Raw genomic sequence first — 16590 nt, forward strand, 5'->3', positions numbered from 1 at the left:
CGAGCAGGCCAGAGGTGGATGAACGCAGTGCCCTTGTTTGGGTGTAGGGCCTGATCAGAGCCTGGAGGTACTGAGGTGCCGTTCCCCCTGCTCCGTAGGCAAGCACCATGGTCTTGTAGCGGATGCGAGCTTCAACTGGAAGCCAGTGGAGAGAACGGAGGAGCGGGGTGACGTGAGAGAACTTGGGAAGGTTGAACACCAGACGGGCTGCGGCGTTCTGGATGAGTTGAAGGGGTTTAATGGCACAGGCAGGGAGCCCAGCCAACAGCGAGTTGCAGTAATCCAGACGGGAGATGACAAGTGCCTGGATTAGGACCTGCGCCGCTTCCTGTGTGAGGCAGGGTCGTACTCTGCGGATGTTGTAGAGCATGAACCTACAGGAACGGGCCACCGCCTTGATGTTAGTTGAGAACGACAGGGTGTTGTCCAGGATCACGCCAAGGTTCTTGGCGCTCTGGGAGGAGGACACAATGGAGTTGTCAACCGTGATGGCGAGATCATGGAACGGGCAGTCCTTCCCCGGGAGGAAGAGCAGCTCCGTCTTGCCGAGGTTCAGCTTGAGGTGGTGATCCGTCATCCACACTGATATGTCTGCCAGACATGCAGAGATGCGATTCGCCACCTGGTCATCAATACAACCTACCTACAGGTTATGGAACATTTGCTCAGTAGGTTTCCTCAAGCAGAAAGCCTCCACTTCTAAGTCAAAGATAATAAAACAAAAACACTACAGTAAATACTATAGTTTACAACAATCTGCAAAAACATGACATTAATTGCTTTAGTATGTACTACAGTTATTTTACTACAGTATTTATACTATAGTGAACTGTATACTGTAGTATTTACAGTTAACTAAAGTGAATACTACATTAAAGTCAGCAAAAACACTACAGTGAGTACTTCCAACCAATATGCCCTGGAGACATCAACATTCATCCTAACTGAGAGTTAAGGTCCTGAACATTGGTAGAATGGACTGTATACTTGTAGAGAGTGACTCTGAGAGACCGTCTAAGGCAGAGTAAACCCCAGGGGGTTTGGTAGAATGGGGTGAGCTGGGCTCTGTGTCCTTCCTCCTATTGCTCAAGGCACCTCCACTGTCACCGGGTCCCACGGGATGTCATACGTAGTAAGATAAGAACCTTCTACCCATGATTCACCTCTTCCCAAAGCAAAACACATGGATCACTGTTGGGACATGTCACTGGTGAGGCAGTGCCAACTAAAGAACCTGACGCCTGTCTGTGCTTGCTGCCCAGTCATACACACACACACACACAGACCATTCTATCTGGCACACAGTACTGCACAATATGTGTGACTTGGATAGGCTGTGGATAGAGGCATCAGAGATCAAACTACAAAATGTCTCTGCTGAGTTTCAGCCTCTCTTATCACCTCAGCCTGAAAAATTAGGATGATGAATTGGCCCCCATTGCTCCCCAGTCCCAGGCGGGTCACTTCACACAGTGTCTCAGAGCAGCGTGTCGAGGCCTTAAGATGCACTCATCTGTGCCGCGACATAACATCCAAGCCAAAATGTATTCAGAAAAGGCCCCTTGGGCTGACAGCAAATTGAAACAGGTTAAAGGGTAAGGGAGAATCAGACACCCGGAGGTTTGAAGACCGCCACTGTACTTCTGCCACTTGGATCAGTTTACCTTTCTTTTAGAAGTGTCTGTGTGACCGCTCACCTCATTATTGCACTGTGCATCTGAACAGAGCTGAGCTGAGACCAACCTGTAAGAATTGGCTTTTCATCCTCAGAGCAAGGCTGCGTGACACTGCAACGCCTGCTACTCCCAAAACAATTACATGCTAACCTGGAATTTGAAATGAGAATTCAACTTTTGAATCGCTCAGTGGTGAGGCATCCCAAGGCAGGAATTTATTACATTAGCTGCTAGAGCTCTGACCTCTGTCCCAACCCTATACCTCTGTCTCATTTGCCTTCGTCTGAGAACCAGGGATAACTCTCTCCGCTATTGGCTGTCATAGTGAGGAAAGGACACCATCCTTGGTGAGGACACCATTAAAGTGAGGACACTTCATTCTGAGAACGCCATTCATAGTGAGGACTCCCATCCTCATATGAGCCTTTATCATATCAATAGTCCTGCAGCAAGGTCACTCTCACCCTGCCACCACGACACTAAGGCTGAGGTCTTTAATTGCTTGTACAACTGAATATTCTCTGTTTTCCCTCGTCACCTGCTGAGCTGATTCCCCCTTCCTCATTAGCATGTTCTGCATCCCAGCTTTTTCCTGCAAGCCAGAACATGGACAAGTCCATAATGTGTCCGTTCAACTCACAGAAGAAAAGCTAGTTTCGCAGCCTATAAAACCTGGCGACATCCAGGCGACAGTCGACAAACTCCCAGCTTTTATTTTTTCATTAGTAGTGGAAGCAGCAGTTACTCCATCGCCTGAGGTGCGAGATTCTAAATGAATGGCTTACTTGGCATGAGGATAGTAAAGAATTCCTTGGAATAGGGGTTGAATGTCATTGTTTTTCAGACAATGGTTAGACCGGAATGTGTTTGAACTAAAACCATTCTGTGGTGTGTTCTTTTCTACTTTCAACAATGCATCTTGCTGCAACTACTACTATTTTATGAGGGTGATTCAGTGATGAAACATAACACCAGGGCTCTATTCGTTTATCCAGAGAACGATTCCGTTGCACCATGTTTCTTTATTAGCCACTGCAGCAAACAGACCAGCAGCTCCCTGGTGGATAGGGAGCCTCCTGTGCTATTAAACAAGTGGGCCATTCCTAGTGAAAGATGGGCCGGCGCCCCAGCACTCGATTTACTCTGGTAATAACCCCATCTGGACATGAACGATACATTACTGAGGGGCTAGGTCTGCCAGGTGACCCCCGCCATTACAATGCATTCCACTGAGTCTGGCTCAAGGAGAGAATCTTGTATGTTGCCCTTTATCTTATTGTGGAGGCAGTTTCAGACTTTAACTCCGTTATGAGCCTTACCAGAGCTTGTGTTGTCTGTGAGGCTTTTCACACTAGCCAAGTCATGCTCAGGTCCACTCAGGTCTTTTATTCTGTTTTAAAACCCTCGTTAGTAGCTCTCTTCAGCCACTTTCCCTGTGAAACCCAGAGCGTAATTAATGACTCTGACCTGCAGTTGAAAATTCCCCCGGGTTGACTCCTTGTAAAACGTCAAAGAAACATGTAAAGGCAAAGTGGAGAGGTCAAAGGCCAGAGTCTGTCTGTCTCAGGTAAAGTAATATTCCTTCCTTTTCAGTCCTGCTGTCTACTGGTTTTCCCTGCTGTTCCATTGACTATGCTGTGCTATACTAACCTGACCTGTACCTGCATGGGATGCTACTGTCCTGCATTTCTCTTACTCTGCCCTCTTCTGTTTTCCCCCTTTCCCCTCATCTGCCTCTATCCCTTTATCTCTCTCTGCCTTTCTCTCTCGTGTTTTCTCTCTTCACTATCTCTCTGCCTCAACCTCTCTCTCTTCCACTCCTTCCCTCTTGCTCCCGTCCTGGTGACCTGGGCTGCCTGCAGTAGAGATTAAAGTGATCAAGGATCTGCCGTGGCCCCCTCCTGTCGGCCAGCTCAACCACAGTCCTCCCCTGGCCCTGCTGGAGGGGGTGGAGTCACCCCCCGCTCTGCCCCCCCAGCCAGCCCAGCACTCCCCTGGGCACACTGCCTGTGACCAGCACCACCATGGTGGGTTTTGTTCCTGTTCTGTCTGTCCATCCCACCACCATCAGAGAGCCTCATCCAGCGCCCCTCATCAACAATGTCCCCGTGCCTCTCTCTCTTGCCATATCCATAACCATATCTAATTTCCATTGCTCATCCTCTTCATCCTGTTCCCTGATAGGCTACTGTACTGGTGAACTGTCATTGTCTGTTAAAGTTGAGAAATGACCAATTGCGTGGGTGACAACATACCATACAGTTGTAAGACAACATTCCATTCACTATGACAACATATGAAAACAGTAACAGCCAGTTTACTGTGTGACCTCATCGAGTGAGGAGGAAGTGATTGATCAGCTCTACAGTATCTTTAAATCAGTTTGACGTCTCACATGATCTCTGTAATAACTGCCCTTTTCCATCTGGATTACATATGACAGAAAATCACTAGCATTAGTCCAGGTTGTGTGGACGAAGACTCATTGCTTTTAATGGCGCTGAATTGCCTTCTGGATGGGTAATTGGAAGTGTAGGTGACCCCTAATGCTACTGTCAACATAGTCATAACTGTACCCCCTGCCCGCTGCTCTTTATAGATCATACTTTCAAACCCTTGATTAAGAACCCATTCAAATCCCAAAGTTTACTACTGTTTATTTTGGTGAGAACACAGTGTCTGACCTTGTTCTTATAATGCTCTGTGACCAAATAATAACCCTATTTCAGACTTCTGGACTTGAGTCACATGACTTGGACTCGACTTTGACTTGAGACTGATGATGACTTGAAATTTCCTGGCCAGGTTTTGTCACTCATTTTGTGTCAGAATCTCCACAGATTATGCTCCATGCAGCAAGAGACAGTAGCCGCAGCATTGCCCTTGCAAAAAAACAAAACATGCAACAGATTGGCTAGTGAAACGCACACTTGGCCCTCTGATTGGACCAGCAAACTGTCAATCAACACAAGTCGGGTGCACTAGTGAACAGATTGCTGATTTGCTGTACAGCTATAAGATCGGGTGCAGCGTAAACAGCAAGTTGTAGGGAGAGGATTGCCATAATAAATAAATATGCAGCTCCAAAAATATTTTGGTGATCAAGAATATTGACTGTTTACTTTGTTAGCTCACCAGCAATTGAGCTCCAGGCAACAATTAGACCTACTAGCCATTTAGTATGTCAAAATTGCTTGAAATTGAAATTTACTTATGAAGCTTGCATTTGTAATTTGTTAAAAGGAATTATTACTGTGGCGAGGACACACCATAGTCTCTCCACTTGAGCTCTTCATACTCCTGCCAGAGAGTCTTTGTTTTCTTGCTTTCACACGTTTAAATGCGCTAATGTGCTAAATCTATTTTCCGTATATAATCCTACAATGTTTACTAGCGTTTCATCATTCTGTCCCATACCGTTTATTGCCACACGTAGGCGTTTCTGTTTCATGTTTGATACAATCCATTTTAATTTAGCCATTTCTTACCCTCTTCCCTTTATTGTACAAAGGAACATTTGCAAGACTCCTGAGGTAGAAGTTCTGTTTATTTAATTCAATGTATGGCTTCTTTTGTTCATATTTCCCGGGTTGCGTCCGAGTTCCATGTGCCTGTGTCCTATGTCTCTGTCATTCTGGTTGTGCGTAATTATGAATAGTCATTAACTCTGATTAAAACAAATGTAACAATGGATGTGGAAATTGCCTTTTACATTGTAGAACCAGTTTATTGACTGTAATTGGGTAATTATATGGTCCTGGGAGTGGTCAAGTGCTTATACAGTATGTACACTACCTTTCATAAGTTTGGGGTCACTTAGAAATGTCCTTGTTTTTGAAAGAAATAGCAACAGAACAATTGTCCATTAAGATAACATCAAATTGATCAGAAATACAGTTTAGACATTGTTAATGTTGTAAATTACTGTTCTAGCTGGAAGGCAAATTTTCAATGGAATATCTACATAGGCATACAGAGGCCCATTATCAGCAACCATCACTCCTGTGTTCCACTGGCACGTTGTGTTAGCTAATCCAAGTTTTATTATAAGCTCAAAATGTCTAGAAACAAAGTACTTTCACCTGAAACTCGTCAGTCTGTTCTTGTTCTGAGAAATGAAGGCTATTCCATGCGAGAAATTGCCAAGAAACTGAAGATCTCGTACAATGCGGTGTACTACTCCCTTTACAGAACAGTGCGAACTGGCGCTAACCAGAATAGAAAGAGGAGTGGGAGGCACTGGTACACAACTGAGCAAAAGGACAAGTACATTAGAGTGTCTAGTTTGAGAAACAGAGTCCTCAACTGGCAGCTTCATTAAATAGCACCCGCAAAACACCAGTCTCAACGTCAACAGTGAAGAGGCGACTCCGGGATGCTGGCCTTCTAGGCAGAGTTGCAAAGAAAAAATAGGCCACTTCCAGCTACAATAGTAATTTACCACATGAACAGTATATACACTGTATTTCTGATCAATTTGATGTTATTTTAATGGACAAAGAAATGTGCCTTTCTTTCAAAAACAAGGACATTTCTAAGTGACCCCAAACTTTTGAACGGTAGTGTACCTGTTTCAGCTCCTGTTAGATGGAGTCAGTTTGGTTTCTCAAGGGGAGGCTGTACAGTCTTGCCCGCTACCTATGTCCATTCAGATAGGACAGTTTATGCCTCAAACAGAAACCATTTCTTTTGGGCTGTGTATATTTGGTAAATCTACTCTTATATTTTGTATTATATGGTTCTTTCACCATTGGATCACCAAGACCTGTAAACAAATCTACACTCTGAGCACATCGACCTGCCTTGCCTTCTGCCGATGTCATGCCCTGACGACTGCTACGAGATCCCTATTTTACAATTACAGCATCTAAATGTGTTGTAGACAAAATGATAAAAAGGGCTGCCTGGTAGTCTCAATAAATAGACAAAGATTTGCAATCATTGCATGTATAGACACATTTTTAACTTGACAAAAAGAAACGTGTCTCAACTTGACTTCCTCTTAGAATGCACAACTTGGACTTGACTTGAGTCTTGGACCTTGTGACTTTGACTTCCTCTTAGAATGCACAACTTGGACTTGACTCGAGACTTGGGACTTGGACCTTGTGACTTGAGACTTGCTTGTGATTCGATTAATAGAGACTCGGTCCGTTTCCTATTAAGAAGCCTCTATGTGTTTGCCGATGTTTGCAGCTTTTCCACAGCTCTACAATCAGTAACTAATTATCCAGGGAGAGAGAGAGAGAGGAGAGGGGCCATGTGTAGCAGAACTAATACCCAGGCTGAGGCTCTGTACTCCCCTGGTCGTGTAGAGGGGGAGTACTACTGTAGAGAGACCAATGGAGGCTGGGGTTTAAATTGGAAATGTGTTTAATGCCCTTCAAACTGTTCTATCCATTCCATTCCAGCCATTACAATGAGCCATCCTCCCTCCATCACCAGACAGCCAGACAGCGGGCCAGTAAAATGAGCTGGCTGTGTTCTGAGGGTGAGGACAGGCGGATGGATGATTTATGCCCTATAATGCCTTGGGAATGGCTGAACTTCCCCAATGCTTGGGATATGAGTGGGTTTTAGTGTGGTGTCTGGCTGAAAGAGGATCCTCTCTCTGTCTGATCTCCCACTACATCACATGGGTCAGATGTTGGATATAGAAACTAGGGGTGGGGCCTCTCTAACCTTCCTGTGAGTACAGGTGCCTGCCTCTCGCCTCCTGTCTCCTCTGGCTACAGGCAAACAGGAGGAGATAGTAAGAGTAGGTAGAAGTTGTTCCGAACCACTGCTACAGGGTCAGATGTTTTGACATCCTCCTAATGGTTAAAGTTGGGTGTAAGGGTAATTAATCTGATCCTAGAACTGTTAGGGACAAAAGCCATTGCTCCTCCTGGCCCTAGCCAGGTCTCCAGGCTACAAGTGTTACCAGGGCTATTATGATTAGCCGTGTGATATGGACCTGGAGAGAACAGTGTCCAGTACAGCCGGACAGAACCTGTCTCACCAGTTCAACATCATTATCATATTTAAATATTGCATGACAGCCGTGACAGTAAAGATATTACATCTGCATATAAATAGAAGACAGAGTCCTTTGTCTGGATGTAATGAAGAGCTTTTGCCTTTGTTTTCTGATGTGAATTGATTGTCTGGGCGTTCAGGCCATTCTTTTACCTTTTCTTCCCTCTGTCTCACTAGAATACAAACAATGTAATTAAAATATTTCATTTTTGTTCAAGGAATCTGCATGCATTTGCCTTTGGAGGATTGTTCCTTTTGTCTTTGGAAAACTCGTCAGAACACGTTTTTGGAATTTGATAGAAAAATAACGTGCCTTGATGTTGAACTCATCAGAGAATAAGACCATTGGGCTCAGCAAATGTGTTTCTATATAATCCTTTCAACCGATCCTATTCGACTTCCCCAAGCACAATTTACTCTGGATGTCAACAAAATGCAGTGGTTTTCCAAGCTGCTCGTTCTCTCCCATGGCAGTGTATGGGTTCATGGTTTGATGCTCACAATGTGTCATGCATTTCAATGAGCCTTCAGACCTGTTAATCATTTCACACGTCAAGCTGGAATTATTAATTGTAAGCGTGTAATACAGTAGTAGATCGCAGGCTTTCCCCACTGACCAGTGAACTCACTCTTTGATGGAAGTACCATTAGTAAATGAGAATTAATTAGCTGGCTTAATAAGTCAATGTGCTGTGTGGAAGGTGGGTGGTAGTAGTGAGTGGTTTTCAGCTTGCTGAATTCCTTTGTCGCTCCCCCCCCCCCCCCCCCCCCTCTCTGCTCTGCTCTGGGCATGTTCTGGTCCTCCAGATGTCCCTTTGACCTTTTGTGGCCTGCGTTTATCTAAGTCCCAGCCAATCAGCTCCCCCCTCTCCGTCTCCCTTGCTCTCTACCTCCATCCCCCTCCCTCCATCCCTGCAGCCTGTTGTTTTGTTGGGAGCCTGTAGAGATAGGTGGAAGGCTAGAGAGGGTGGGCCCTTCAACCATCCATCACCGTCTGCCTGACAGTTCAATCTGATACAGAGATTCCATTTGCTCTGCTTTACACGCCACAGTACAGGTCGTGTAGACAGGCTGGCAGACGCACACACACAGAACGGCGTGTTTGTAAGTCACTCTAACTGCCCCACAGGGCTCGTTACCTGTGTGCCAATCCTCTCTTCAACCTCCTCTTGTCCGTTCTGAGTGTGAGTGGTGGAGAATGAAAGGGAATGAGTTTGGGCTGAATATCACCAGGAATCAGCCAACCTATAACACCACTGCAGCTCCAGCTGTTGTGGGGGAGACGGTTGGCAATCATAGAAGACACGGTCTCTTCACACTCAAACCAATAAAATGGTTGCTTTTTGTTGTTGTTAGTGGTTCATTCCTTAGTAATGCCTCTTTTGAAACAATGTGCATTGCCTCTGAAAAGGGCCTGTTCTGACTGTAAAGTGGTGAACACCGCGGAGGATTGCCATTCACTCTGCCTAGGTGGAGGAGTCGAAAGCAAGGAATAACAATTATTTAATCACATTGAGCGGGTTCCTTGTGGATCTGATGTTACTGTAGATGTCAGAGTTTAATTGAGGTGTTTTGAGTGTTTAGGAATTAAAGTATTAGGCATAATTAAAGGGGGAATTGAGAGCTCTGACTAGGGCTCAGGTGAACGTCAGTCTCAACTATCACGATCAAGCCATTAATAACAGACTTTAGTGTTGGTTCATATTCCTTCATAGACCTGGAATGTAGACAGACATTTGCCAATGTCATGTACTGGTATGTGATCGCTGATAGCATCAGAGCGTGTTCTGTCTGCCACGGTGATGACGGGTAGCTGACCGAAAGTGACAAGAGGTTTCCTCACGTGGGAACTCCTTGTGTTCTGATAATACTCTCCCTTTCACAACACACACTCACATATCCAACACCAACATGCACATATACACTCAGAGCACAGGAGGTTGGTGGCACCTTAATTGGGAGGACCGGCTGGTGGTAAAGACTGATACACCAAACACATGGTTTCCAGGTATTTGATGGCGTTCCATCTACTCTGTTCGGGCCATTTATTATGAGCCGTCCTCCCCTCAGTCGTCTCCAGTGGTTCAGAGATACAGAGGACGTTGTTTTTTCTAGAGATAGGGTTATGTTTTATTAATTAAAGAGGAAACAAAATATATAGACTACAGCAGTCCCTCTCCTGCTCTCTCTCTCTCTCTCTCTCTCTCTGACATTATTGCACACAAACACACACAAGGGGAAGATTTGCTGCAGAGCTACAGATTGGCTGTGTCTTGGCTGACATGGTGTGGGACGCTGCAAACGCGCATCTTTTCCCACCCGGTCAGTCTCCATGGAAACACTATCGCACACACATACACATATACCTTAAACATATACAAAGAGAGCTACTTGTACCGTTTACAGAAGCGGATGACATTTGTGTGAGAATATATCCTCCATGGAGCAACAGAGAGTAGTAGAACAAATAATTTGGCCTCCTTTATACTATACAATGTGTGTCATCTTCAGACTCAATTATGTATCAGTGAAAAAAAAGTGCAAAAACACCATTATCATTCTGTATAACCAAGCCATTGAACTGGTTTGAGCTTTAGAGCAAATGTTTCACTAAGGCTGTGTTTACACAGGCTGTCCAATTCAGATTTGTATTTATTTTTGCTACTAAATGGTATTTTGACCAGTCATATCCTTTGGCAATTAATTCAGAAAAACATCAGAATTGGGCTGCCTGTGTAAATGCAGCCTTAGCTTATTAGAAGTACTGATATGTCATTCACATGAACAATAGAAATTAGGTTGAGGGGAACCCCTGGTGGCCAGTGGTGGAACAACATGATCATATATGCTTGAGCTTTGCCAGTGGTAAGCACATGCTGTGCATGCTTCAGGGATGCTCAGAATAGGTTTCTGCTGTTCAGTATGGAGCTTAGCATCAGGAAGACGGTGAAATGCTTCTAGTTGTGCATGTCAGGCATTTACATTAAGTTGTTTACTGGAAGACATCTACGTGTATTAATACACGTAAGATTTATTATGCACTGAACAAAAATATAAATGCAACCTGCAACAATTTCAAAGATTTTACTGCGTTACAGTTCATATAAGGAAATCAGTCAATTGAAATAATTTCCTTAGGCCTAATCTATGGATTTCACATGACTGGGAATACAGATATGCATCAGTTAGTCAAAGATGCCTTTAAAAAAAAAAGAGAACCCGTCTGTAACTGGTGTGACCACCATTTTCCTCATGCAGTGCGACACATCTCCTTCGCATAGAGTTGATCAGGCTGTTAATTGTGACCTATGGAATGTTGTCCCACTCCTCTTCAATGGCATTGCAAAATTGCTGGATATTGGCGGGAACTGAGATCCCAAACATGGCGGGAACAGAGCAACCCAAACATGCTCAATGGATGACATGTCTGGTGAGTATGCAGGCCATGGAAGAACTGGGATATTATCAGCTTCCAGGAAGTGTGTACAGATATTTCTGACATGGGGCCGTGCATTATCATGCTGAAACATGAGGTAATGGCGGCAGATGAATGGCACGACAATGGGCCTCAGGATCTCGTCGCGGTATCTCTGTGCATTCAAATTACCATCAATAAAATGCAATTGTGTTTGTTGTCAGTAGCTTATACCTGGCCATACCATAACGCCACTGCCTTCATGGGCCACTCTGTTCACAACGTTGACATCAGCAAAATGTCTGCCATCTGCCTGGTACAATTGAAACCGGGATTCAGCCATGAAGCGTGCCATTGGCCATCGAATGAGTATTTGTCCACTGAAGTCGGTTATGCCTCCGAACTGCAGTCAGATCAAGACCCTGGTGAGGACGACGGGATGAGCTTCTCTGCGACGGTTTCTGACAGTTTGTGCAGAAATTCTTTGGTTGTGCAAACCCACAGTTTAATCAGCTGTCCGGGTGGCTGGTCTCAGACGATCCCGCAGGTGAAGAAGCCAGACGTGGAGGTCCTAGACTGGCGTGGTTACACTTGGTCTGCGGTTGTGAGGCCAGTTGGATGTACTGCCAAATTCTCTAAAACCACGTTGGAAGCTGCTTATAGTAGAGAAAATAACATTCTATTCCCTGGAAACAGCTCTGGTGGACATTCTTGCAGTCAACATGCAAATTGTATGCTCCCTCAACTTGAGACATCTGTGGCATTGTGTTAGAGTGGCCTTTTATTGTCCCCAGCACAAGGTGCACCTGTGTAATGATCATGAGGTTCATTCCGCTTCTTGATATGCCACACCTGTGGGGTGGTTAGATTATCTTGGCAAAGGATAAATGCTCACTAACAGTGACATAAACACATTTGTGCACAAAATTTGAGAGAAATAAGCTTTTTGTGCATGTATAACATTTCTGGGATCTTTTATTTCAGCTCATGAAACATGGGACCAACACTTTACATGTTTAGTTTTATACTTTTGTTCAGTGTATAATGGTGGAAGGACTGTAAGGACTCTCAATGTTACAATAGCTTTACAGAAAGTGAAACGCTATCCTTTGACTGGAGGTGTGGTCTAGACTAGACACGCGCATTCCTCCCCATCGACATGTTGTGATTCCAGTGGCTCTTGTCTGTCTGTCTAGAGGAGCTATGTCCACTCAGTGAAATTAAAGCCAGGCCTGGAGTGAGATTAGCCCTTGAGATGAGTGGTGGCGGGGGGCATGCAATCACAACTAAGAGTATGCTAAATGAACTGCCTCCATCAGAGGCTCCACGTTTGATGTTGCTCCACTCCTCTTGAAGTCCTAAAGCGGTCTTCAGCATCCTGGCAGTGACAGACCCTGGTAATGCGTTTTGATGTTTGGAGGGTGACCTCAGTTTACTGCTGGGGGGTAGCAAGGCCAAGGCAACTGGAAATGGGTCTCTTTCCAAAGGATGGTGTGACATCAACTACAGGAATGAGCTGTGGAGTAAACCCCCCCCCCCCTCTCCTGTGTCACTGTCTCTGACCTCTAACCGCTGACCACAACCAGGAAGTTCTGAGGTTTCAGCTTCTACTCCTGGTCCCCTCCCACGCTCTGATCTCACATCAGACTGTGTAAATAGGGAGATTGAGTAGCTTGTTTCTGATTGATCTAAAATAAACTCTCTGACCTCTAGCGTTTAGTCAGGGTCGCGTCACTATTTAGATGGATCACCTCCAAGGGAGCCTGTCTATTCTACAGTTAGTGACCTTGGCACTTTTCAAGGCCTGGCTCAGTGATTAGCCTGGACTAGTGTGTACATGTTGTGTTTTCCCTCCCGTCTGGCACAGTGTGGCTGGATTGATTTCTGTCTCGCTCTGCGAAGGTCCTTGAGAGGGATGTGTTGTACAGAGTGGTGGTGTGTGCGTTCTAAACACTGAGGCATGGTTGTCTCCTCTCATTAACACGTCTCACTGCAGCACAGCACATACAAGCCGGGAAAGACCAGGAGGAATCATGAATAATAAGTCACAGCAGCTCTGTTATTCACCGATATGCCTGAAATTTAGAACACATGCTTCTATGAACTCAACGCAACTTTAGTTTAATTGCTTACAATTGACGAGTACAGGAAACACAAGATGGACTTCAATGGTCAGTGTGTTAAAGCTAGAATCCTTAGTTGCTACATCCATTTTGGACTTATAAAGTAATGATATATATCCATTGATTCTTGAATTATATAACTTGTAAATGTCTCATGAGCAGAGTTCAACTGTCATACCTGATCAGACTCATATCAGCTTGTTTTTACTCATTTTGTAAACAATGTAAATGTAGGCAAACACTGAATAGCCTCAAAACATTGTTAAAACTATCATTTTGATGTCATGGATGGTCTGTACTTGCCTCCTGTCTATGAATTTGAGGGGTTACATTACTCGAAAGCCCATCCCTTAGCTATTTACAAAAAACGAGGCGGGGTGTTCATTGTTCCAAGGCTGATACTTGAAATGTCTCCAGGAAGGCCTCTATTGAGATGCTCTTGTATTTTGATGCTCATATCTGGCGGTGTCTCCTTCATTTACAGTCCAGTTTGAAGGGGCGGAGAAGTCCAGAATGTCGCCCACCAGGGAGGGTAAAGGAGGGCGTCCGCCCCGCATCCACTCCAGTTGCTGTCTGGTCAACACCAAGATGACCTCTCTGGACCACTGCAGTGCTGCTCTGGGGGAACGCATTGACCCCTCCATGTCCCTGGAGAGCCAGTTGTAAGTCACCCTCCCCTACTGTCTTTCTATCCACAGAATTATAATGACTAGTCATTCTATTCCTGTGATTCTCTCCAGGGATTTGGTATTTTTTGTGTTGGTGCTTCTGAGGTAGAGCTGTGTGGAGATATTTGATTGTCTTTTGACGTTAGATAACAGGCACTTTCTCCATTTGAAGCTCTGTCTTATCCTCCCTCTTCTCTCCACCCTGTAGCTGGTACCATGGAGCGATCAGCAGGACGGATGCAGAGTCTCTGCTGAGGCTGTGTAAGGAGGCCAGCTACCTGGTGAGGAACAGTGAGACCAGCAAGAACGACTTCTCCCTCTCACTCAAGTAAGACCCTTCCCATACATACTGTCCACTACACACAAGTAATCAGTGTACAGATGATGACACCCCACCCTCTCACACACGGGAGAATATACAGCACCCAGTACCCGCAGTGCTTTCTAACTTCTTCCACATTTTGTTGTTACAGCCTGAATTCAACATTTATTGTATAGATTGAATCCATTTTGATTTAATCCACATAATGCCCCATATTAACAAAGTGAAAACATGTTTTAAAAAGGTTTGCAAACTTATTGAAAATTAAATACAGAACTATCTCATTTACAGAAGTATTCATACCCCTGTGCTGACACTGCAAATTGAGCTCGGGTGCATCCAATTTCCTTTGATTATCCTTGAGCTGTCCCTACAACTTGATTGGAGTCCACCTGTGGCCAATTCAATGGTTTGGACATAATTTAGAAGGAAACACACCTGTCTATATAAGGTCCCACAGTTGACAGTGCATGTCAGAGCTGTCCATAGATCGCCGAGATCGAATTGTGTTGAGGCATACACTACCGTTCAAAAGTTTGGGGTCACTTAGAAATGTCCTTGTTTTCCTCAACTGGCAGCTTCATTAAATAGTGCCTGCAAAACACCCATCTCAACATCAACAGTGAAGAGGCAACTCTGGGATGCTGGCCTTCTAGGCAGAGTTCCTCTTTCCAGAGTCTGTGTTCTTTTGCCCATCTTAATCTTTTATTTTTATTGGCCAGTCTGAGATATGGCGTTTTCTTTGCAACTTTGCCGAGGAAGGCCAGCATCCCGGAGTCGCCAATTCACTGTTGACGTTGAGACTGGTGTTTTGCGGGTACTATTGAGGATTTGTGAGGCGTCTGTTTCTCAAACTAGACACACTAATGTACTTGTCCTCTTGCTCAGTTGTTACCGGGGCCTCCCACTCCTCTTTATATTCTGGTTAGAGACAGTTTGCGCTGTTCTGTGAAGGGTAGTACACAATGTTGTATGAGTACTTAAGTTTCTTTGCAATTTATTGCATGGAAAAGCCTTCATTTCTCAGAACAAGAATAGACCGACGAGTTTCAGAAGAAAGTTTTTTTTTCTGGCCATTTTGAGCCCTAATCGAACCCACAAATCCTGACGCTTAGGCCTGAATGCAAAGCACTATGTCTGGAGAAAACAAGGCACAGCACATCACCTGTCTAACCTCATCCCTGCTGTGAAGCATGGTGGTGGCAGCATCATGCTATGTGGATGCGATTCAGTGGCAGAGAATGGGAGACTGGTAATGATAGAGGGAACAATGAATGGAGCCATAATCTGTCGTTCTGCCCCTGAACAGGCAGTTAACCCACTGTTCCCAGGCCGTCATTGAAAATAAGAATATGTTCTTAACTGACTTGCCTGGTTAAATAAAGGTAAAAAAATATATATATATATATACAGGCAAATCCTTGATGAGAACCTGCTTCAGAGTGCAAATGACCTTAGACTGGGGGCGAAGATTTTCTTTGCAACAGTACAATGACCGCAAGTATACAGCCAAAGCAAGGCTGAAATGGCTTCAGAACAAGAATGTGAAAGTACTTGAGTGGCCCAGCCAAAGCCCAGACTTGAATCCCATTGAAAATCTGTGGAAAGATGGAAGGTGCTTCTACAAAGTATTGACTTTATGTAAATTACTTATTTCATTTTCAATACATTTGCAAACATTTCAAATTTTCTTTTTGACTTTGTCATTATGGGTTACTGTGTGTAGATGGGTGAGAAAACAATCACCTGAAATCCATTTTGAATTCAGGCTGTAACACAACAAAATGTGGAATAAGTCAAGGGGCATGAATACTTTCTGAAGGCACTATATACAATTCACACACACACACACACACACACACACACACACACACACACACACACACACACACACACACACACACACACACACACACACACACACACACACACACACACACACACACACACACACACACACACACACACACACACACACACACACACACACACACACACACACACACACACACACACACACACACACTTCACTGAGGGTGTTCACAGGCTATCATAGAGTACCAGTTCAACACACAGTGCAGCACCACTATTCTGCCTCCAGGAGTCTTCCTCACCTCCTACCTAACTGCTGACTGTCTCTTCAGTATGGTTATACCTATCACCTTTAAGAACCCTGTCCTTCCTACATGATGCCCTCCCACCTCCACCAGGTAACCTCTCTGGTGCTCTGATTCGCTGACTTGCCCAGAACTGAATTCATAATGCCCCCCTGGCTGACCTCTGCCCCCTCTCCTGGCCAGCGGAGAGTCCAGGGGACAGGCCCTGATTGGTTTAGTCTGGTCGGACATTTGGCTGGAGGGTCGCTTAA

At 44.8% G+C, this 16590-nt stretch overlaps 1 protein-coding gene across 8 annotated transcripts in view; it reads left to right on the plus strand.

Annotated features, from left to right (window-relative positions):
- LOC124035785 (SH2 domain-containing adapter protein F-like) overlaps positions 1-16590 on the plus strand; it is a 127409-nt gene that overhangs the window by 102217 nt on the left and 8602 nt on the right. For 4 of the 8 annotated variants that reach the window (XM_046349501.1, XM_046349504.1, XM_046349502.1 and 1 more), the window contains 3 exons: positions 3539-3703; positions 13717-13894; positions 14109-14228. In XM_046349501.1, the coding sequence (XP_046205457.1) occupies positions 3539-3703; positions 13717-13894; positions 14109-14228 (463 nt within the window). The remainder of the gene's footprint in view (positions 1-3538; positions 3704-13716; positions 13895-14108; positions 14229-16590) is intronic. The other 4 variants (XM_046349506.1, XM_046349508.1, XM_046349507.1 and 1 more) reach the window with 1 other exon arrangement.

This window comes from Oncorhynchus gorbuscha, linkage group LG05 (assembly GCF_021184085.1).
Source record: "Oncorhynchus gorbuscha isolate QuinsamMale2020 ecotype Even-year linkage group LG05, OgorEven_v1.0, whole genome shotgun sequence".
In the NCBI taxonomy this organism is placed as follows: Eukaryota; Metazoa; Chordata; class Actinopteri; order Salmoniformes; family Salmonidae; genus Oncorhynchus; species Oncorhynchus gorbuscha.